Below are 23485 nucleotides of genomic sequence, written 5' to 3'. Positions count from 1 at the left end.
TGCTGAGTCTGCCATCTAATAAGACCCCAGATTCTTTTCCATCCTCAATACCCCCAGAGGTTCTCCCCCTAGCGAGTAACTTGTATTCAGATTTACCAAATCCTTTAATTTAGACAAGCCCATACCCTGCATAGTTTATGATCGATCTAAAAGGGATCATACATTCAGATTGCATAGCACATGCTCAGTGGTCAGCTTAACATTATAAGTTAGAACAATGACCATGTTCCCTGCACTGTGTGGCCTTGCAGTTCCAACCAAGTCCTATATGCATGGCGTTTATGGATTGTCCCCATGTTTTCTTGGGGTGTCTTAGTGCATTGGTTCTTCTCTCAGGTAAAAAATGGAAGCAATGGATTGTAAGCAGTCACCACTGAATGTAACATTTATATGATTCCCATCTTTCTGGAGGCTGTTTAGCAGCATATTGCTTGCAGAGGCAAGCGCTCATTGGTCCACGGTGGCTATGTAACTACGCTGACCAATGAGAACTTCTTCTTTGTTTTGGACCGTTTTGGAAGAAAGTAGCCTCAAAATCATTTTCATTGTTTGCAGGTAGTAATATTTAAAATTTCTGGACCAGATCTAGATCTACTGGCTGATGTGGGGGTGCAGTAAAAAATGTCAAGGGGGCAGAGGATGGGAGGTCATCAGGGTAGTGTATAGGGGGTAAGAAGGGCAGAGGATAGCATCAGCAGTTTGTAGGGTAGTATATAGGGGTCAGCACGACAGAGGACAGGGGTCAGTGAGGCAGAGGAAAGGGGTGAGTAGTAGATGAGGCACAGTTTAGAGATCAGTAGCAAGTGACACAGATGACAGAATTTGCCTAACAGTAAAGAGGGCTTAAAGGGGGATGATTAAACCGAATCTTTGCCTAGTGGCGGTATACATCGCACACATATACCACATCCTTGTACCCACACAATACTCCTACATACTATGTCCCAAGTGACAATCTCACAGATACACATAAACTACAGAATGAAGCATCATTTTTAAATATTTAAATGTTTCTATCACATATGCTTTTCTGCACACCAAAGGTGATCACTTTGTCTGAGCTTACCTTAAAGAAGAAATTCATTAAAACCAGCAACTGTCGGGACAATGAACACTTTGGTTAGGACTATGTAATGTACAACATAATGTATAGAGTGCAGGGGTCAGGAGTAAGTAGCACACAATACAACATCTAAAGTACAGCATCAGGACGAGACAACCTGTTCACATCAGATTCCCCTTTTACATCAAGAATCCCCATTAGAGTTCCTCCTGAGTCCCTCCTCTACATCAGAGTCCTTCCCCTTTACATCAGGGTATCAAGAGCCCCCCCCCCCCCCCCCAACATCAGTGTCTCCAGAGTCAACCCCCTTACATCAAAGTGCCAAGAGTCACCCCCACGTACACCTCTCTTACATTGGGGTCCCCAGAGTCCCCCCATTATATCAGGGTCTGCTTCTTCCTTACATCAGGGTCCCAAGAGCCCCCCTAGTTACATCAGGGTCCTCAGAGTCACCCCCCTTGCATTAGGATCCCCAGAGTCATCAGAGTCCCTAGAGTCCCCCTTATATTAAGGTCCCCGGGGTTTCTCCCTCTTACCTCTGGGTCCCAAGAGCCCCGTTACATCATTCAGAGAGATGGTCAGGGGGTGATGAAAACGGATGGCTGAGCTACAGTTTCACCATCACCTGGCGTCCAACCTGAAGTCTAAAATCCAACTGGAGGAGGCCATTCACAAGCTGCAGCAAATTTAACGCAGCATGTTGAGTTGACAGGCAGCATTGCTTGTCAAACTTGGCCATTCAAGTCATTAGGGCCACACCGTAACTGTGAGCCAAAACACTTGGCTTGCAGTTGCAGCATATTATCTCCAGTATAAACTGCAGTTTGAAAAAAAAAAAAAAACAAAACAAACAGGATTTAGGAAGGCAAGTTTGCCTCTTGAATTCCTGAACTTGGCTGCTTAGCCACACTCCAAAAAAAACCATCCACCACGGATTGCTTTTCAGAGGACTAGCTAATGTGATCCTAGCCTAATACCAGTCATTGTAACGCCACCCATTTTTCTGTCTTTTTTAACATGGTGGCAATAAGCTGACCTCTATGCTGCACAGGAGTAAGGTTACTTTTACCCTGTTAAATATGGGTGGCATTTACAATGACTGGTATCAAAGGGGGGCACAAGCTATGCCCTACACAGGCAGTTCAAGCAGGTCTAGCAGCTCCCTATCAATTACTGCTGGGACAAAACACCTCGATCCTCCCTCACCTCAGTCATTGGCAGGATCTTCTTTACAGAGCCGATCCATCCTGCAGCAACACAGGAAGCCCGTGGGATGAAGGCTTGATTTTGGTGATGGACAGTGCACCCTGTGTACCCATTGGCTGTGGAGGCAGTGAGAGACAATTCAGCCCGCCTCCTGCTGCCTCCTCAGCCAATGGGTAGCTGAATTCCTCCCATAAGCCCCCTCCCTCTTGACATCACTTGGGATCTCCTGAGTCCCAGCTGGCTAACTTACTATGCAGGCAGCTGGGAGGACATTTATTTTAATATGGGAGATCCGAAATGATGGTAAGTGACAACATTATGTACAGCTCTGCTGTCCCCCACCCCCATCCCCCTGCAGACCTTATGGTATCCCCTTAACAGCAGCCTTGGAGGTAGGAGTGAGGGAGCTGATTGCTTTGGATGAAGGGGGGGGGGGCTCAGCCCACCCCAGCACCCCTCATCCGGCCATGTCCTGGACCATTATACTGGCTAGCGAGGGCAACGAAAGGTGGGAAACATACAAGGTATATGCACCAGGGACAGGAGAGGTGGGGGAAGGTGTTCTCAGTTACTCTCCTTGTTTTTTTTTTCTGTGAAAGATCAAACCAACACTTTTAGTATTTGTTTTTCAAAAAAACACTGTCCTGATAGAGAAAAAAGAAAATGAATGAGAAGTTCAGATATTATAACCAGCCCTCTTTCAGTTAACATTGCGGTAGAATGTGACAACAACACCACTGTTCTTCCTTTGCTCCAGATTCATTAATGAGCCCCATTTGTGCGCTGTGATTATTATTACTACTTTCCTTTTTTTTTTTTTATGCTTGCTACTGTTACTTTTCTTCTAACAATATATTTTTTTTCTTTCAGTCACCTGAATGGACGGAGGAGGACCTCAGCCAGTTGGCGAGAAGTATGGTCAAGTTCCCAGGAGGAACTCCAGGTCGATGGGAAAAGATTGCTCATGAACTGGGTCGATCGGTGACAGATGTGAGTTTGCAGAGATATGAGTTGTACCACAAGTGACAAAACTAAGAGCAGGACCGGGCAGTGTGAGAGGTAGCCAGTGAATGGAACCCGACTCTGTATTTCTTTTCAGAATCCACAATCCTTTTACAGGTCCTGGAAGTGAACCATTAACTAAGTAAGCAAGGAGCAGATGTGGGCAGGTCCCCTGCTCTGCAATTAACAGTTGTAACTGATCAGCTGTACTGGGGATTTGGGCGTTTAGAGGTTTAGACTACTGTAACCTGATCGCAGAAAAACAATGCCATTTATATTGTTGGTTGAAACCCGTTCCAGTCACTTGGGTAGAACTCTCATGTCAGTGCGTTCACTTTCTTGCACAGACATGTTAATTTCTTGCTGTGTGTGTATTTTTTTCTTTTTGATGATCTGAATTCTGCATTGTGTATACACCATAGTGATTAGCTTAGCTGGTTATTTTGATGTAGGTAGAAGCTGTACTTTGAATTCCTCACTCATGCTCCCTTATGGCCAGTTGCTGACTGAGTGGTTCCATGTGCTTTGAAACATTCGATGAGTTGTTCACACGAGGATAGGCTGCCTGTTCATTTATTACTAGGGCACAGCAACAATTTATATAGCCGGTTACATATGTTGCACATTCTGTACATTGGCCACTGTCATTGTATCTGATTATGCTGAAGTTAGGTATGGAAATGTTTAAATCACTAGTATTGGCTAGCTTCTTAGACCTGTGCTGAACAGCTGCCCTCTGCATTTTGAACATAGGAAGTCACCCACTTGGCGCGGACGCCATTCAGAGAACACTTTACATTTTCTCAATGACCGCAAAGCATTCTCTGATTGAACAAGGTGGAGAAGCAGGCTGGTGGCATCAGAATCTCAACCTTGTCCAATCAAATAACAGTTTTCTTTCATTGTGAAATGTTCAGTAAGCAGCAGGGCATACTATCAGCACAGGATTCAGAAGCTAATGGCGATCACTGTAGTAGTGCTAAAAAAACTCCCCATCACTCAAAAAGGCAAACAAGAATCCTTTTGCACTAAACCAAGTATATGAACACATATTAATTAATAAATTAACAATTAATAACTATAAACTAGTGTGATGCATGAAGGTAAAAAAACATGTGCCCAGCAGCTCCCCCAGCCCCCCTAATACTTTCCTGAACCTGATCCAATGATGTGCTTGAGAGCCTCGGCTCTCTGGGGACTCTCTCTTCTCATTGGCTGAGACAGAAGTGGGAGCCAGTGAGCCAATGAGAAGGGGGGGGGGGTGAGGCTGAGCCATGACTGTGTGTGTGAATGGACACGCAAAGCAGAAGTTCCGGAGCGAGCCTACTTGGATGCCCTCATAGAAAGCTGCTTGCTCTGGGGGCATCTGGAAGGAGGAAGGGGCCAGGGGTGATGGTGGGGACCCGAGAAGAGGAGGTCTGGGGCTGCTCTGTGCAAAACCATTGCACAGAGCTGGTAAGTATACCATGTTTTGTTATTTTATTGTCTTTAATATCACTTTAAAATAAGAAGTTTAAAAAATGCTCGACCAAAACTCGGTGTACAACTAAAAATCTTAGTGTACAGCTAACCTAGAAAGAGTACCAGAAACTTAAAAAAATTATACATATAACTAGAATTCTTGACACCAAATTTTCTAAAAGTGTAAATACCAAACAGATTAATTTATATATAAAAAGTGTGAAACTCGTACAAATAATGTACCGAGATAAATTAATTTTCACAAGTGAACAGTCCATCCACCTCAATGTGTAGACGTGTTCCTACTACAGCGATCCCACAGGTATGGCACATACATACTTACATTGGTCCAAGTTGGAACTATGTAAAAACTGCCATAGCTAAACTTCAGCTTAAGACATTTGGGCCTTCTTCCTAAAGACATAGCTTTCACCATCCCACTTTTGGAGTTGAACAGCCCCTGTTTTTAACTTAAAGCCCTTTTCTGGGCAAATATTAACTGTTTGGTTTTGGATAAAGTAGTGGAAGGATTCAAACACGTCCTCAGATTATTTTTGCTATCTAAGTACCATTGGGGAAATTTCCCTTCACTTTACTGTAAGATGCTCCAGTAAGCTGTAGGAAATCTCCCAAAGTATATAGAATTTCCCTTCTTAGACAGTTTTCCTCTGGCGCCTCCATTGAAAGACTTCCTCTCACCATTTGTTTTGGAGACACTTTCCCCAATGGGGACACAGATTGCAATACAAACTTGAGGGTCTGACCTTTCTCCACACTATCCAAAACTAAAAAAAAAATGTTTTACCTGGAGATACACTTTAGTGGGCCTCAGCGCTTCTTACTTGTCAACATATGTGAGGCAAAAAAGTGTCTCTGTTCATGCCGCAGTGATTAGGTTCTCTTTCTTATTGTGGCAGAATTCAATGGAAGATTTTGATTGGTTCCTGTGGTGTGCACAGACTATCATACATTTCTGTTCAGACATGGTTTTTAATATACAGTATGAATGTTTATTGAACCTATCATAAGAGGCTCTATGGAAAGCTGCTGTGTCTGTGCACTCAATATTTTTAAACATATTGTTATAATTCTGTAGATTAAATTGTAGAATTATTGCCATGAAAAGTAAAGAATGCAATCCCTTCTATACGTTGCCATGAACGTTTCAATCTGACTATACATTCAGTGGTGTCACTAAGGTCGGTGTCACTTGGCTCAGTAAAACATGGGGTCACCCCCCTCCACCAATAAGGGTGAGAGGGAGGGGGGGTGAGAACGAAAGAGGGGTGAGAGGTGGTGTGGGGGGGTGAGAGAGGGGGAATCGGGGGGGTAAGAGAGGAGGATGAGAGAGAAAAAGGGGGTGAGGGAGAGAGGTGAGAGAGAGGGAAGGGGGTGGAAAGAGACCTCTCTCACAATCTGTGATCATTCTCTATAAATGCATACTGTCCAGCCTGAACATTCTCCTTTTCTTCTTACCTATGCCTTGCCACTCTCCTTTCAGATTAATTTTCCTTCACTTCTGCCCTCCGTTTTCTTCACTGGCCATTATAGGGAGGAGCCTAGGGGATGCTTCCTTGGCTGTTTAACCTGTGTAAGAGATGGGAAGAGATGATGTGGGTGCTGGAGATCACAACGAGGCAGTACCCGGATGCTGGGCGCTAGCAATGTCTACTGGCACCCCGTTCCCTCCACATTATGATGTCTCTCGGTCCTGGGAGAAGGAGTATGACGGCTGGGCATGGCGAGTGGGGTAGAGGCGGAAGGGAGAGGCACCACTGAAATCTGCAGCACCCCCCTAGATCCAGCAATGAGTCTCTCCTGGGGCCCCCTACTGGCCATATCACTATGGGGGTGCAGATTGCCCCTGATGTCACCCCTTTGACGGGTGTCACCCCTCCTAGATCCAGCAACGAGTCTCTCCTGGGGCCCCCTACTGGCCATATCACTATGGGGGTGCAGATTGCCCCTGATGTCACCCCTCCTAGATCCAGCAACGAGTCTCTCCTGGGGCCCCCTACTGGCCATATCACTATGGGGGTGCAGATTGCCCCTGATGTCACCCCTTTGACGGGTGTCACCCCTCCTAGATCCAGCAACGAGTCTCTCCTGGGGCCCCCTACTGGCCATGTCACTATGGGGGTGCAGATTGCCCCTGATGTCACCCCTTTGACGGGTGCCACCCCTCCTAGATCCAGCAATGAGTCTCTCCTGGGGCCCCCTACTGGCCATATCACTATGGGGGTGCAGACCGCCCCTGGTGTCACCCCTCCTAGATCCAGCAACGAGTCTCTCCTGGGGCCCCCTACTGGCCATATCACTGTGGGGGTGCAGATTGCCCCTGATGTCACCCCTTTGACGGGTGTCACCCCTCCTAGATCCAGCAACGAGTCTCTCCTGGGGCCCCCTACTGGCCATGTCACTATGGGGGTGCAGACCGCCCCTGATGTTACCCCTTTGGCGGGTGTCACCCATGTACGGTCCGCACCCCCATAACGACGCCACTGTATGTAGTCTTTGAACACTCTAATTTAGATTTACCAAAACTGGCTATACACCAGTAGATGTTCAAATGAACGTTCGTATGAATATTCTCTTTGATGACATGACAAACATGGAGTAATACTTCATTTAACATTTGTATTTAACATTCGATTTTGGAAAGAATGAACTTTCCCAAACATAAACCACATACACTGTTAGAAATTATTTTGTTCATGAAGAACATTGCATTCTGCACCTTCAAATTTTATCTTCACTGTGGTAGAAAATGAATGTTGCTTTTGACCCTACTAACCATTATATTTTCAAATTCAATTCTACTAGTCAATAGCCAACATTACTGGATAACTGCTGAGATATCAGGATAAGCCCCCCTGTATTTGGAGCAGTGAAGAACAACTATTGAGCACGAGCGCTCAGGAAGCACAAGCCCTATGAGCAATGAACAAAACTTTTGTTCCAGATACATATACCATAGGCAATAAGGCAATAAACATGTTTTTTATTTTTATTTTAAATTGTACAAAGGCACTTATTTAAAAAAAAACAAAAAAACTACAGACTTTTTATTTTTCCTGGGCAGTTAGTGAATTGAACATCTGACAGGCCGGGGTTAATTAGGTTGTTTCCCTTATTATGAAAGGGAAAAGCAGATTGTCTGTGCTGTAATCACGGCTCCTGCCTGCTGACCTGGTTACCTGTAGCCCCTTCTTCCCATCAGCTAACTCACATCTGTTGCTTGACCCACTTTCTGAGCACGGCCCCTAGCCTCGGGCTTACAGCTTATTCCTGGTCTTCAAGAACAATCCACCTATTTTCCCCCATCTGACTTATGTTTACTAAAAAGAAAAAAGTGGAGACATTGTACCCAATGTACTAACAAGAGAAGTTGTTGTCTAGTCATAACTATTCAGGTCAGGATACTTCCCAGTTGTGCTTATGTGTTCTGCAGATTAGGGGGCTGTTCTAAAAAGCCAAACTTGGTACTACACATGCAGTACAATTCAATAATATTCCTTCTATGAAAAAATGTATTATTATTATCAGAAATTTGACCAATTGTGAAATAATGTATAGATTGACGGATATAGGCTGATAGATATATGTAGATAGATGGAAGTGTATGTATGTGTCTGTGTGTATATATATATATATATATATATATATATATATACATATACAGTTGTGCTCAAAAGTTTGCATACCCTGGCAGAAATCGTGAAATGTTGGCATTTATATTGAAAACATGACTGATCATGCCAAAAACTGTCTTTTATTTAAGGACAGTGATCATATGAAGCCATTTATTATCACATACTGTATTTGTTTGGTTCCCTTTTAGATCATAATGATAACAGAAATCACCCAAATGGCCCCGATCAAAAGTTTACATACCCTGGAATGTTTGGCTTTTTAAATTGCAATTAGTGTTGTGCATACATAGGCAAGGAGTTTGTTAGCTCTCAGGTGGATGCACTGACTAGGCTAGATACTGAGCCATGGGGAGCAGAAAAGAACTATCAAAAGACCAGCATTACAAGGTAATGGAGTTTTATAAAGATGGAAAAAAGCATAAAAAGATATCCAAAGCCTTGAATATTCCAGTCTACTGTTCAATCACTTTTTAAGAAGTGGAAAGTTCTGGGATCTCTTGATACCAAGGCAAGGTCAGGTGGACCAAGAAAGATTGCAGCCACAACTGCCATAAGAATTGCAGGAGACAAAGAAAAACTGACAGATAACCTGAGGATTAAAACAGGCTGCTCTGGAAAAAGATGGTGTGGTTGTTTCAAGGAGCACAATACGATGATACTTGAACAAACATGAGCTGCATGGTCGAGTTGCCAGAAAGAAGCCTTTACTGTGCCAGTGCCACAAAAAAGCCAAGTTACAATATGCCCAACACATTGACATGCCTCGCAGCTTCTGGCACACTGTAATCTGCAGTGACAAGACCCAGATAGAGCTTTATGGTCACAACCATAAGCACTATGGTTGGAGAGGGGTCAACAAGGCCTATAGTGACAAGTATGCCATCCCCACTGTGAAGCATGGTGGTGGCTCACTGATGTTTTTGAGGTGTGTGAGCTCTAAAGGCACAGGGAATCTGGTGAGAATTGATGGCAAGATGGATACAGCATGTTCTCAGAAAATACTGAGCATAACTGTATACTGTATTTATGTATGTATAAATATACAGTTTCATTACTTTCTTTGCGTGGAATTACATTACATTATGTATAAGAAACCATTTGTCTGTGTAAGAAATCACAGTTAAGTCTATTGACATGTACAGTATATTCAGTGTTAATTGATTTAAAATGATTTAATTTTATTACATATTTCAGGACATAAACAGCATTTTAAATATTTAAATATAGTCTCCATTTATTCTGAATATCTAGAAAAATACATTTGATTGTAAAGCTCCTAGCAAAAATTAAAATGAATAGCCCATAAAAGAAAAAATAAGCAATATTCACCTGGAATTTAGAGATTTCTCCAATGATAATATTTTCTGCTGCAAGGCCTGATGACCAAAATCATTCAACCCACTTACTCTGAGCCCAGGTCATCTTGGGTCCACCCAGCCTGTGTCTGGACTGTGCGAGGGAAAATAATATTTTGAAAATAAAAATGTTTTCTTAACCATCTGTTAAAAAAAAAAATCAATGAAACATTCCAGAACTGTGCAAACCACTCTTTCCACCGCCACCTAAAACACACTTTTTAATAAAGTAGATGTTCAGAAGTGATCTAATTGTTGGCCACGTGTTCTTTGGAAATGAAGAAATATGCTGGTATTATTAATATTATTATTGTTATACAGGATTTATATAGCGCCAACAGTTTGCTCATCGCTTTACAATATAACGGGAGACAATACAGCAACAATACAGTTCAATACAAGAGGGACAGGAGGGCCCTGATCCTTGGAGCTTACAATCTAAGAGGTATTAAGGGGTTAACATAGAGTTTGGTAATGGTGTACTAAATACATCACTGATGTACAAGGAGGAGGTAGTGAAGGTGAATCTGCATCTGCTGCCGCCCTTCTGATGATGTTTGATTCATTGCAGCAATCACAAGGTACAGAGATGCTCAGATCTGCTCTGTACATTGTAGCTCTGATGTGAACCGTCTTCTTGCTATTGGACCTCAAATTTGATGGACACCTCACTAAGCAATCGGGAAGGTACAGAAAAATGGAGCAGATTGTCAAGGTTCCATCTTTCTATAATAGAGCACCTTGGGTTTCGGGGCTCCCGGGGTTCCGCAAGCTGCCTGACAGCACAGACAGACATGCATCTTTTACTATCGATTGTTACTGACTGGTTTACTTTAAAGTCTCCCGTTTTCACTGAGTGCTGTTGCTCAAGGGACAGTGATGTACAGAGCAAGATGATTATAATTACATGATCTTACAGTGGCCACACACACTTCACACAGTTACAATGTTTACAGTGCTAATTTATAGCTTTCACCAGATGATTTTTGTAACCACAAAGGTTACTTAAATTGTAAAAATAACAGGAAACACAAACTGTCTGGCATGCAAAACAGGCCATAATGTGATTATTAGCTGCAGGTTTTTTAAATTAAAGGCCACAAATTCTCGGATTTCATACTTGTGAAGCGGTACGGCTCTCTGGCCCGGGAGGATGTAAACCAACTCGGCGTCTCTCTGTGGTTACTAATCTCCTGCATTCAGGTTGCGATAACAGACTGATAGGGGATTTGCTGGCTGCCTGGAAAAGGGCTCAGGTAGGCAGCAAAACAACAGACAGGTGGATAGATTTAAAGCAACTTTCTTAATTACTGCGCTGCCTCGCCATACGAGCAGTGGTGCCCGACTCAGATAAACTGTCCCTCCTGCCGCCAGAGAGAAATAGTAGAAGTTAATTTAAGGGAAAAATAAGCCCTTCTCAGGTTGAACCTTTTAGCGCAAAGAAATAGGATTCTTGCCTCAGGCTCCTTCCAGAAGCTTCAAGCTATGCCATCCATGTTGGGGCTTTAAAGTGACACTAAACTCTGGTTTAAAAAGTATTTTATTCAAGTATGTACTCTTAACTCTAAAAAGTACCTTGTTTTGTTCTTTCTATTGCTCTCAGCCGTGTCCGAATCCCTTTTTTTTTTTCTTTGCTGCTATTATCTGATTTCCTGTTAGAGGGTGGCTACATTCCTTCTCCATGGTACCATTGTATGTAGCCACAGTCTCCTGCTTGCTCCCAAGATGGACTATGGGATGGGTAGTTCAGATAGAGCAATGCACGGGACCACAACTAACATGGACTTCTCAGAGGTTGGGGAGATCATGGAGTGCATTATGAGGAAGCAGAAAGACACAGTAAGGGCTCGTTTTACAATTTTTTAAAAGCACTCTGAATGCCAATCAAAGCCCTTGTCACTAAATAAAATGTTTAGCTTACAGTCCTGTTCACACGTTGTGTTTGCTTTGCTTCACAAATTATACCCCATGTTGCTTTCATGGTGCTGCAAATCCTCTTCAAAGCCTCCATAAAGGTCTATGACAAAGCTCGCTTGCAGCACCTGCAGCTTTCGAGAGGCTTTTATTCAGCTTTAGCGTTGCTTTGTTTTAATGGTATTGCAGGTATGAGATATCCCAGGATGCACTGGGAGACCAACAAGCGAACCAGAAAGACATCATCAGCAGTCACTTCTGGTTCATGTGTGTATATTCTGGAAGTGCCTGGGGAAGACGTTGCATCTGGTGTGCAGTATGGAGCAGCAGGAAGGTCAGCAGGGCCCGGACTGGAGCAGAGCAACTAGTAGATTGCACACATGGGGGTTTATTTACTAAAGCTGGAGAGTCCAAAATCAGACTCCCTTCTGCATAGAAACCAATCAGCTTCTAACCTCAGCTTGTTCAATGAAGCTTTGGCAATGAAACCTGGAAGCTGATTGGTTTCTATGCAGAAGGGAGTCTGATTTTGGACTCTCCAGCTTTAGTAAATAAACCCCCTGGTGTCCAACATGGCAATGCTATAATAGAAGGTGAGCAGGGACTGAAGAAAGAGGACTGAGTGGTGAAGGATCAGCAAAGCTGGCAGACCAGAGCAGAAGAAACTAGCAATGTCAGCTGTGGTGCAAAACATAAGCGCAATATAGCAGGAGGTGAGCAGGGACCAGAGACAGGAGGATCAGCAGAGCTGGGGATTATTGCTGAGTGGGGGATCAGCAGAACTGGGGATTATTGCTGAGTGGGGGATCAGCAGAGCTTGGGGTACTACTGAGGGGGGAATCAGCAGAGCTGGGGGTTACTACTGAGCGAGGGTGCAACAGAGCTGAGGGTTACTACTGAGCAGTCTTTCTGCAAAACGGGGTTACTACTGAGCTGAGCTCAACAGAGCTGGGGGTACTACTAAGAAGGGCATCAGCTGAACAGGGAGTTACTACTGAGCAGGGGATCAGCAAAGCTGGGGGTACTACTGAGTGGGGCATCAACAGAACAGGGGGTACTACTAAGCAGGGGATCTGCTGAACAAGGGTCCTAATAAGGCGGGGATCTGCCGAACAAGGGTAACAATGCTGAACTGGGTACTAAGGAGCTGAGGATCTGCTGAGTGGGGGTACTACTGAGCCTCTTTAAAACAAATAGAAAATCAACACACAGGGCATCTGCCAAGGTTCATTAAAGCTTCAAAAAAGCGAACCATCACAGAAGCATCAAAAACACATTAAAAAAAGTATGTTGAAGCGGTAGGTGCTTTAATTTGTGTTGAACTCAAAGCAAGATTAAATGAGTCCTTAAAATGAATTTCATAGAAAGTAGATTACATGGTCACTAAGTAGTGGATGTGTATGGTTTATTTTTGGAGAATAAAGATAACGTTTAGTGTCAGCCATGTTGGGTTTTATTCATGAAAACCGTTTCTTGCCTGTAGCAACCACTTGCACTCTTCCTTTCAATATCCTGCTTTTTACTGGAATAGGAGAAGCTTGACTGATCACTGACCTTATTTTTCTGTATAAGGCTCCTTCCATTGGGACTGGGGGCTTGTTTTTATCTTACTGTACTGTATCAGTTGGTCTGCGCTATGTGTAACAAATCAGTGCTTTTTATGTATGGAACAAATATTTTTGGCAGCATGGTGGTTCAGTGGTACTTCAGCCTAGTAACATTCCAGGGTTTGGACCTGCAAGTGTGAGATCTGCATGTTCTTTATATCATTGAATAGTTTCCATCAGGTTGTGTGGTATCTTCCTCAGCCATATACTGGCGAATTAATCTACATCACCCCCCCAAACCTCCCCAACACCATTTTAAAAGTGTTTCCAATGATCACTCGTGTCTGCATTGTTTAGTCCTGGTTTATGATGGTTTAAATGGTTCAAGGCCTTCAGAAAACCATTTTTTTTAGCATGGACTGAGATAGGACGAGTGTTGAGTAAGAACATCCTTTCTCATCCAAGGTTCTGTGAAACCCCACGGTTCCTCTAGAAGTCATTATGGGTTCTTTGAGCACTGGGTTGTTTCTGCTCCTAGATAATTAACCATTCGCACCATTGATTACCAATTTAAGGGGGAATTTCTCCACTGACCACCAATGTGAGCAGTTTTCATTGTTGGTGTTTCTTTTCTCGCCATTATTTATATTTGTTTAATTTCATTATTATTATTGAAAATAGTTTTGTTGCCCTGGGTAGCAAATATATGAACTGCGGTGCTTTCCTTATCCTTTTATTAATTCTTATATCTCAACTTACTCTTTGCTAGAGCTGGGCTTGAGCTTATTCGGATGCTTTTATGAACCCACATGACTGACCCCCGCCAGGGAGCTGTCACCTGTAATGCAGTGGCAAAGCCCCCCAAACATTTGAATAACAGTTTAAAATTAAGTTCTCCCAGTGTATTACCAGCTTTAGAGCTGCTTTTTATTGCTGGTTTTTTTGTTGGGGAGAATTTCCCACACTTCCTGCCTCAGAGGCTTGTCCGTAATTAGGAGAAAACCTTCCCAAATTGGGGGAAATCCCTTTTTTGATAGTTGTCACTAGAGATGAGCGAATCGAAGTATCCGAAGTGGAATTCGAGTCGAATATCGGAAAAATTTCGATTCGTGCCGAATCCGAAAAACAGCCTAATTCGGACGCGCGAATCGAAATTTTTCCGAAAATGGCGGCTGACATGTGCGGCGACGGAGCGGGGATGTCGGGGAAGGCGCGCAGACAAGGCGCGCTGCCCCATAATGCATTCCTCAACGACATGTGATCGCATCAGCCAATCAGCAGCCAGCCAGCCAGCACTGTGTAATGGTCGAGGTATATATAGCGGCCATTTTGGAAATCTTCATTTGCCTGCAGTCATTGAACAGAGGCAGACCGCTCTGTACTAGGGACAGGGACAGAGTTAGGGCCACAGAAACGAGAATTGGGGACAGAGAGAAGTTACTTAGGGACAGAGAACCATTACTCAGGGACACAGACTTGTTAATGAGGGCCACAGAATCGTTATTTAGGGACAAAGAAACGCTAGTTAGGGCCACAGAATTCATACTCAGGGACAGACAGAATTTTCACTCAGTGCCAGAGAATTGTTACTTAGGGCCACAGAAACGTTATTAGGGCCACAGAATTTTTACTCAGGGACAGACAGAATTGTTACTGAGTGCCAGAGAATTGTTACTCAGGGACAGACAGAATTGTTACTGAGTGCCAGAGAATTCTTACTCAGGGCCACAGAATTCATTCTCAGGGACAGACAGAATTGTTACTCAGGGACAGACAGAATTGTTACTGAGTGCCAGAGAATTGTTACTCAGGGACAGACAGAATTGTTACTGAGTGCCAGAGAATTGTTACTCAGGGACAGACAGAATTGTTACTGAGTGCCAGAGAATTGTTACTCGCACAGACACAAAATTGTTACTTGCACAGACACAGAATTGTTACTCGCACAGACACAGAATTGTTACTGAGTGCCAGAGAATTGTTACTCAGGGACAGACAGAATTGTTACTGAGTGCCAGAGAATTGTTACTCAGGGACAGACAGAATTGTTACTGAGTGCCAGAGAATTGTTACTCAGGGACAGACAGAATTGTTACTGAGTGCCAGAGAATTGTTACTCAGGGACAGACAGAATTGTTACTGAGTGCCAGAGAATTGTTACTCGCACAGACACAAAATTGTTACTTGCACAGACACAGAATTGTTACTCGCACAGACACAGAATTGTTACTCAGGGCCACAGAATTCATACTCAGGGACAGACAGAATTGTTACTGAGTGCCAGAGAATTGTTACTCAGGGACAGACAGAATTGTTACTGAGTGCCAGAGAATTGTTACTCAGGGACAGACAGAATTGTTACTGAGTGCCAGAGAATTGTTACTCGCACAGACACAAAATTGTTACTTGCACAGACACAGAATTGTTACTCGCACAGACACAGAATTGTTACTCAGGGCCACAGAATTCATACTCAGGGACAGACAGAATTGTTACTGAGTGCCAGAGAATTGTTACTCAGGGACAGACAGAATTGTTACTGAGTGCCAGAGAATTGTTACTCAGGGACAGACAGAATTGTTACTGAGTGCCAGAGAATTGTTACTCGCACAGACACAAAATTGTTACTTGCACAGACACAGAATTGTTACTCGCACAGACACAGAATTGTTACTCAGGGCCACAGAATTCATACTCAGGGACAGACAGAATTGTTACTGAGTGCCAGAGAATTGTTACTCGCACAGACACAAAATTGTTACTTGCACAGACACAGAATTGTTACTCGCACAGACACAGAATTGTTACTGAGTGCCAGAGAATTGTTACTCAGGGACAGACAGAATTGTTACTGAGTGCCAGAGAATTGTTACTCAGGGACAGACAGAATTGTTACTGAGTGCCAGAGAATTGTTACTCAGGGACAGACAGAATTGTTACTGAGTGCCAGAGAATTGTTACTCAGGGACAGACAGAATTGTTACTGAGTGCCAGAGAATTGTTACTCGCACAGACACAAAATTGTTACTTGCACAGACACAGAATTGTTACTCGCACAGACACAGAATTGTTACTCAGGGCCACAGAATTCATACTCAGGGACAGACAGAATTGTTACTGAGTGCCAGAGAATTGTTACTCAGGGACAGACAGAATTGTTACTGAGTGCCAGAGAATTGTTACTCAGGGACAGACAGAATTGTTACTGAGTGCCAGAGAATTGTTACTCGCACAGACACAAAATTGTTACTTGCACAGACACAGAATTGTTACTGAGTGCCAGAGAATTGTTACTCAGGGACAGACAGAATTGTTACTGAGTGCCAGAGAATTGTTACTCAGGGACAGACAGAATTGTTACTGAGTGCCAGAGAATTGTTACTCAGGGACAGACAGAATTGTTACTGAGTGCCAGAGAATTGTTACTCGCACAGACACAAAATTGTTACTTGCACAGACACAGAATTGTTACTCGCACAGACACAGAATTGTTACTCAGGGCCACAGAATTCATACTCAGGGACAGACAGAATTGTTACTGAGTGCCAGAGAATTGTTACTCGCACAGACACAAAATTGTTACTTGCACAGACACAGAATTGTTACTCGCACAGACACAGAATTGTTACTGAGTGCCAGAGAATTGTTACTCAGGGACAGACAGAATTGTTACTGAGTGCCAGAGAATTGTTACTCAGGGACAGACAGAATTGTTACTGAGTGCCAGAGAATTGTTACTCAGGGACAGACAGAATTGTTACTGAGTGCCAGAGAATTGTTACTCAGGGACAGACAGAATTGTTACTGAGTGCCAGAGAATTGTTACTCGCACAGACACAAAATTGTTACTTGCACAGACACAGAATTGTTACTCGCACAGACACAGAATTGTTACTCAGGGCCACAGAATTCATACTCAGGGACAGACAGAATTGTTACTGAGTGCCAGAGAATTGTTACTCAGGGACAGACAGAATTGTTACTGAGTGCCAGAGAATTGTTACTCAGGGACAGACAGAATTGTTACTGAGTGCCAGAGAATTGTTACTCGCACAGACACAAAATTGTTACTTGCACAGACACAGAATTGTTACTGAGTGCCAGAGAATTGTTACTCAGGGACAGACAGAATTGTTACTGAGTGCCAGAGAATTGTTACTCAGGGACAGACAGAATTGTTACTGAGTGCCAGAGAATTGTTACTCAGGGACAGACAGAATTGTTACTGAGTGCCAGAGAATTGTTACTCGCACAGACACAAAATTGTTACTTGCACAGACACAGAATTGTTACTCGCACAGACACAGAATTGTTACTCAGGGCCACAGAATTCATACTCAGGGACAGACAGAATTGTTACTGAGTGCCAGAGAATTGTTACTCAGGGACAGACAGAATTGTTACTGAGTGCCAGAGAATTGTTACTCAGGGACAGACAGAATTGTTACTGAGTGCCAGAGAATTGTTACTCGCACAGACACAAAATTGTTACTTGCACAGACACAGAATTGTTACTCGCACAGACACAGAATTGTTACTGAGTGCCAGAGAATTGTTACTCAGGGACAGACAGAATTGTTACTGAGTGCCAGAGAATTGTTACTCAGGGACAGACAGAATTGTTACTGAGTGCCAGAGAATTGTTACTCAGGGACAGACAGAATTGTTACTGAGTGCCAGAGAATTGTTACTCAGGGACAGACAGAATTGTTACTGAGTGCCAGAGAATTGTTACTCGCACAGACACAAAATTGTTACTTGCACAGACACAGAATTGTTACTCGCACAGACACAGAATTGTTACTCAGGGCCACAGAATTCATACTCAGGGACAGACAGAATTGTTACTGAGTGCCAGAGAATTGTTACTCAGGGACAGACAGAATTGTTACTGAGTGCCAGAGAATTGTTACTCAGGGACAGACAGAATTGTTACTGAGTGCCAGAGAATTGTTACTCGCACAGACACAAAATTGTTACTTGCACAGACACAGAATTGTTACTGAGTGCCAGAGAATTGTTACTCAGGGACAGACAGAATTGTTACTGAGTGCCAGAGAATTGTTACTCAGGGACAGACAGAATTGTTACTGAGTGCCAGAGAATTGTTACTCAGGGACAGACAGAATTGTTACTGAGTGCCAGAGAATTGTTACTCGCACAGACACAAAATTGTTACTTGCACAGACACAGAATTGTTACTCGCACAGACACAGAATTGTTACTCAGGGCCACAGAATTCATACTCAGGGACAGACAGAATTGTTACTGAGTGCCAGAGAATTGTTACTCGCACAGACACAAAATTGTTACTTGCACAGACACAGAATTGTTACTCGCACAGACACAGAATTGTTACTGAGTGCCAGAGAATTGTTACTCAGGGACAGACAGAATTGTTACTGAGTGCCAGAGAATTGTTACTCAGGGACAGACAGAATTGTTACTGAGTGCCAGAGAATTGTTACTCAGGGACAGACAGAATTGTTACTGAGTGCCAGAGAATTGTTACTCAGGGACAGACAGAATTGTTACTGAGTGCCAGAGAATTGTTACTCGCACAGACACAAAATTGTTACTTGCACAGACACAGAATTGTTACTCGCACAGACACAGAATTGTTACTCAGGGCCACAGAATTCATACTCAGGGACAGACAGAATTGTTACTGAGTGCCAGAGAATTGTTACTCAGGGACAGACAGAATTGTTACTGAGTGCCAGAGAATTGTTACTCAGGGACAGACAGAATTGTTACTGAGTGCCAGAGAATTGTTACTCGCACAGACACAAAATTGTTACTTGCACAGACACAGAATTGTTACTGAGTGCCAGAGAATTGTTACTCAGGGACAGACAGAATTGTTACTGAGTGCCAGAGAATTGTTACTCAGGGACAGACAGAATTGTTACTGAGTGCCAGAGAATTGTTACTCAGGGACAGACAGAATTGTTACTGAGTGCCAGAGAATTGTTACTCGCACAGACACAAAATTGTTACTTGCACAGACACAGAATTGTTACTCGCACAGACACAGAATTGTTACTCAGGGCCACAGAATTCATACTCAGGGACAGACAGAATTGTTACTGAGTGCCAGAGAATTGTTACTCAGGGACAGACAGAATTGTTACTGAGTGCCAGAGAATTGTTACTCAGGGACAGACAGAATTGTTACTGAGTGCCAGAGAATTGTTACTCGCACAGACACAAAATTGTTACTTGCACAGACACAGAATTGTTACTCGCACAGACACAGAATTGTTACTCAGGGCCACAGAATTCATACTCAGGGACAGACAGAATTGTTACTGAGTGCCAGAGAATTGTTACTCAGGGACAGACAGAATTGTTACTGAGTGCCAGAGAATTGTTACTCAGGGACAGACAGAATTGTTACTGAGTGCCAGAGAATTGTTACTCGCACAGACACAAAATTGTTACTTGCACAGACACAGAATTGTTACTCGCACAGACACAGAATTGTTACTCGCACAGACACAGAATTGTTACTCAGGGCCACAGAATTCATACTCAGGGACAGACAGAATTGTTACTGAGTGCCAGAGAATTGTTACTCAGGGACACCTAATCGTTGAATTAAATAGTATGTCAGACAACATGCAGAGGAGTGGCAGAGGAGGCAATGTTTTAGGAGCGAGCAGACGTGGCAGCAGAGGAAGGGGTCGAGGCAGCAGTATTCGCAGCCAGAGGCCAGTGCTCCCGGTGTCATCCAGCGGTCGTGTCTCCACCGACAACCCTGCCGTCATTGATTGGTTGGCTCGGTCGTCTTCCTCTTCCCAGGTCACCTCTGACACCTACAGCCAACGGTCGGTGGGTACGTCAGACACAACCGTTAGTTGGCATGGCCCGGGAGCAAGCCCACTGAAATCACGTGTCCTCTACCTGCCCCTGTCCTTTGCTGTTCCCTCACCAAGCGAAGTATCGCATGCTGTGGGCTCAGCCCCACTGTACAGTGAGGAAGAGCTAACAGAGGGCGGTCAGGAACGGGGGGAGACATCGGCCTTTTCAGCAGCCAAGCGAACAAGTACTGGCGAGGAGAGTGGCTCGGTAGCCGGTCTAGAGACAGGTCTGTCTCCTGACCCAGACGCAGCCGAGGGGGCTAGTAGTGAGGCGGAGTCCCTACATGATGATGAGGAGGTTGATCGCACTTGGCAGCCTCGTCGTCATCAGGCAATTTCTTCCGCATCATCAGGAGAAGAGGGTGGCAGCTTGGCAGCGAGCAAAACAGTCGGTGGGTTGCCCAGGAGACAGCAGCAGGGTCGCATCAGTGTCAGTGGAGCCAAACGTCCACGGAGTAGAGCACCAGCTCCACTGCAGCCTACCACCACGGCCAGTAGTGGTGCCGGTGCGCACGGAGGAAGTAGCAGTCAGCCAGTGAAGAGTAGCGGGGGCAAAGTTTCCTACTCGGTGGTGTGGCAATTTTTCCTCAAGCCGCCCGAGGAAGTAAACGTAGCCGTATGTCGACTATGTGGCCAGAAATGCAAGCGTGGCCAGGGGGCCCATGTTGGGACTACAGCGTTGCGTCAGCATATGCAGCGTCACCATTCGGTGGCCTGGGAAAACCGTGATAAACATACGGCGGTTCTGCCTGCCCCAGCCCCCGCTCCATCACCCGCTCCGTTACTTGCTCCGTCACCCGACGTCGTCAATCGCCCTCTATCAGCCAGTCAAGGCTCCAACACCTCTGCTGAGGGGAGTTGTCGCTCGTTGGCATCTTCCGCTCGTTCAGATGCTCCTTCTCCTGCTACTCCTCTTCTCGGATTCCGTCAACAGTCTTTCTTGGAATCCGTATCCAAGAGACAACAGTTTGCGAGCACGCACCCGACGGTGCAAAAGCTGAACGTCCTCCTGTCCAAGTTGCTGGTGCTGCAGTCCCTCCCTTTCCAACTGGTGGACTCAGCACCTTTCCGAGAAATGATGGCTTGTGCCGCGCCGCGGTGGAGAGTGCCAAGCCGTCATTTCTTTGCCCAAAAGGCAGTGCCAGCCCTGCATTCACATGTAGAAGAGATGGTGGGCCAGTCTTTGAGCATGTCGGTCTCTGCCAAAGTGCACGGCAGCGCCGACGTGTGGAGCTGTAACTACGGTCAGGGACAGTACATGTCATTTACGGCCCACTGGGTGAACGTGGTGCCGGCACAGCCGCACCAGCAACTTGGACAGGTCACGACGCTTTTGCCTCCACGTTTGCACGTCCTTGGTCCAGCAAGCATGTCCGCCTCTACCACCTCTTTTTCCGCCGTGTCCTCAGCCGCCACCCCCGTGCCAAGTCCCATTACCCGACCGGCATATCACATGTGCAGGGCGCAACGGTGTCACGCTGTGCTGCACCTGGTATGCCTTGGCGAACGTAGTCACACAGGGGAGGAACTGCTGAGTGTAATGAACAGAGAAATCGACAGATGGCTGTCTCCGCGCAAACTAAAAATCGGAACCATGTTGACTGACAACGGAAAGAACATGGTGTCTGCTCTGCGTCAAGGAAGGTTGTGCCATGCGCCATGCATGGCTCACGTGTTCAATCTGGTTGTCAAGCGGTTCCTAAAATCCACCATCCCACTGCAAGACATCCTTAAAATGTCACGTAAACTGTGCATGCATTTCAGCCATTCCTACACCGCAAAGAACACCCTCATTGAGCTGCAGCGGCAGAACGGAATTCCACAGCATCGCCTGATCTGCGACGTTGCAACAAGGTGGAATTCAACCCTACACATGTTAGACCGCCTTTACGAGCAGCGAAAGGCCATCACCGATTTCCTGATGTTACAAGCGGATAAAGGTACTCCCCTGTGTAACTTAGATGTCAGCCATTGGCAGCTCATGCGTGACACCTGCCGCTTGCTCAGGCCCTTTGAGGAGGCCACGCTATTCGTGAGTCGGCAGGACTATGGGATGAACGACGTCATTCCTCTGTTGCACGTCCTGGAACAAATGCTGTTAACAATGGCTGGTCAGGGTGCGGTAGACGTGGCGCACAGATCTCAACGCCACATGACCCCTGTGGGGGCAGGACAGGAAGAAGAGGAGGAGGTAGAGGAGGACATTTGTGCTCAGGAATTATTGAGTGAAATGGGTGGTTTTTCCACTCAGCGGACAGGAGTGGAGGAGCAGGAGCATCTGGTAGAGGAGGAGGAGGAGGAGACAGAGGACCCAGACGCACCGTGGCAGTATGCTGTGGAGATGGAGGCAGGGAGTCCCTCGCATTCCTTGGCACAAATGGCCCATAGCATGCTCGGTTGCTTGCGTAGCGACAGCCGAATAATAACCATCAGACAGAGGGATGACTTTTGGCTGTCCACCTTGTTGGACCCTCGCTACCGGTCCAAAATGGTGGCCTTTTTCACACCTGCTGAGAGGGAGGCCAAAATTACGTACTATAAAAACCACCTATGTAGTCAGTTGGTCTCTGCCTTTGTGCGCCAACGTCCATCCTCAGACACTGTGGGCCCTGTGCGCTCGCGTTCCGCTGGCATGGCAGCAGGGGAGGGGTGGGGTGGTAGGAGCAGTGGCAGCTCCACCAGCAGTGGCTGCCTCAGTCTGCAGTCGATGATGAGTAGCTTTCTTCACCAGCGCAGTGAGGAAACTACTAACCAGCCGCAGCAGCAGCAGCAGCATCAGGTGGACCTGGAGCAGGAGCTCAAACAACAGGCTTGGGCCTACTTGGACAGCACCCTGCCAACCGAGGTAGACAATCCCCTTGACTACTGGGCAACGAAACTTGACCTTTGGCCCCAACTAGCTGAATTTGCCCTTGAAAGGCTGTCATGCCCGGCCAGTAGCGTGGCATCGGAGCGCGTGTTTAGTGCGGCAGGAGGTATTGTAACTCCGCGGAGGACACGACTGTCCACCCAAAGTGTGGAGAGACTCACGTTTGTGAAAATGAATCAGGCGTGGATTAGTCTGGATTTCAAACCACCAGTTCCTGACACAACTGACTAAATCCGCCATGAATCATGCCTCAAACATGTGCCACTTTCAGGTCTCCTCACACTGCTGGTGTGTTTAATTTTTTGACATAGGGTGCTGGCAGATTACGGGCCTCCTATAGCTGCTGCCAGGCCCCTAATCTGCCATAGGCCCCTATATACCGCCTCCTCATGCTGCTGCTAGGTCCAGAGTCTCTCATGGGTCCCTGTACGGCCTCCCATTGCTGCTGTCTCCATCGCCACACTCTGCTGCCATGTGCCACTTTCAGGTCTCTTCACACTGCTGGTGTGTTTAATTTTTTGACATAGGGTGCTGCAAGATAACGGGCCTCAC

At 45.3% G+C, this 23485-nt stretch overlaps 1 protein-coding gene across 1 annotated transcript in view; it reads left to right on the top strand.

Moving 5' to 3' along the window:
- DNAJC1 (DnaJ heat shock protein family (Hsp40) member C1) overlaps positions 1-23485 on the top strand; it is a 207926-nt gene that overhangs the window by 168011 nt on the left and 16430 nt on the right. Inside the window, exon 9 of the mRNA XM_089693746.1 lies at positions 3140-3259. Coding sequence (XP_089549872.1) covers positions 3140-3259 — 120 coding nt within the window. The remainder of the gene's footprint in view (positions 1-3139; positions 3260-23485) is intronic.

The sequence above is a fragment of the Staurois parvus genome, unplaced genomic scaffold (genome assembly GCF_062004578.1).
Source record: "Staurois parvus isolate SC_StPar_1 unplaced genomic scaffold, SC_StPar_1.0 ptg000636l, whole genome shotgun sequence".
Classification (NCBI taxonomy): domain Eukaryota; kingdom Metazoa; phylum Chordata; class Amphibia; order Anura; family Ranidae; genus Staurois; species Staurois parvus.
Note: the sequence above shows the minus strand (reverse complement) of the source record. Positions and strands in the feature narration are given on the sequence as shown.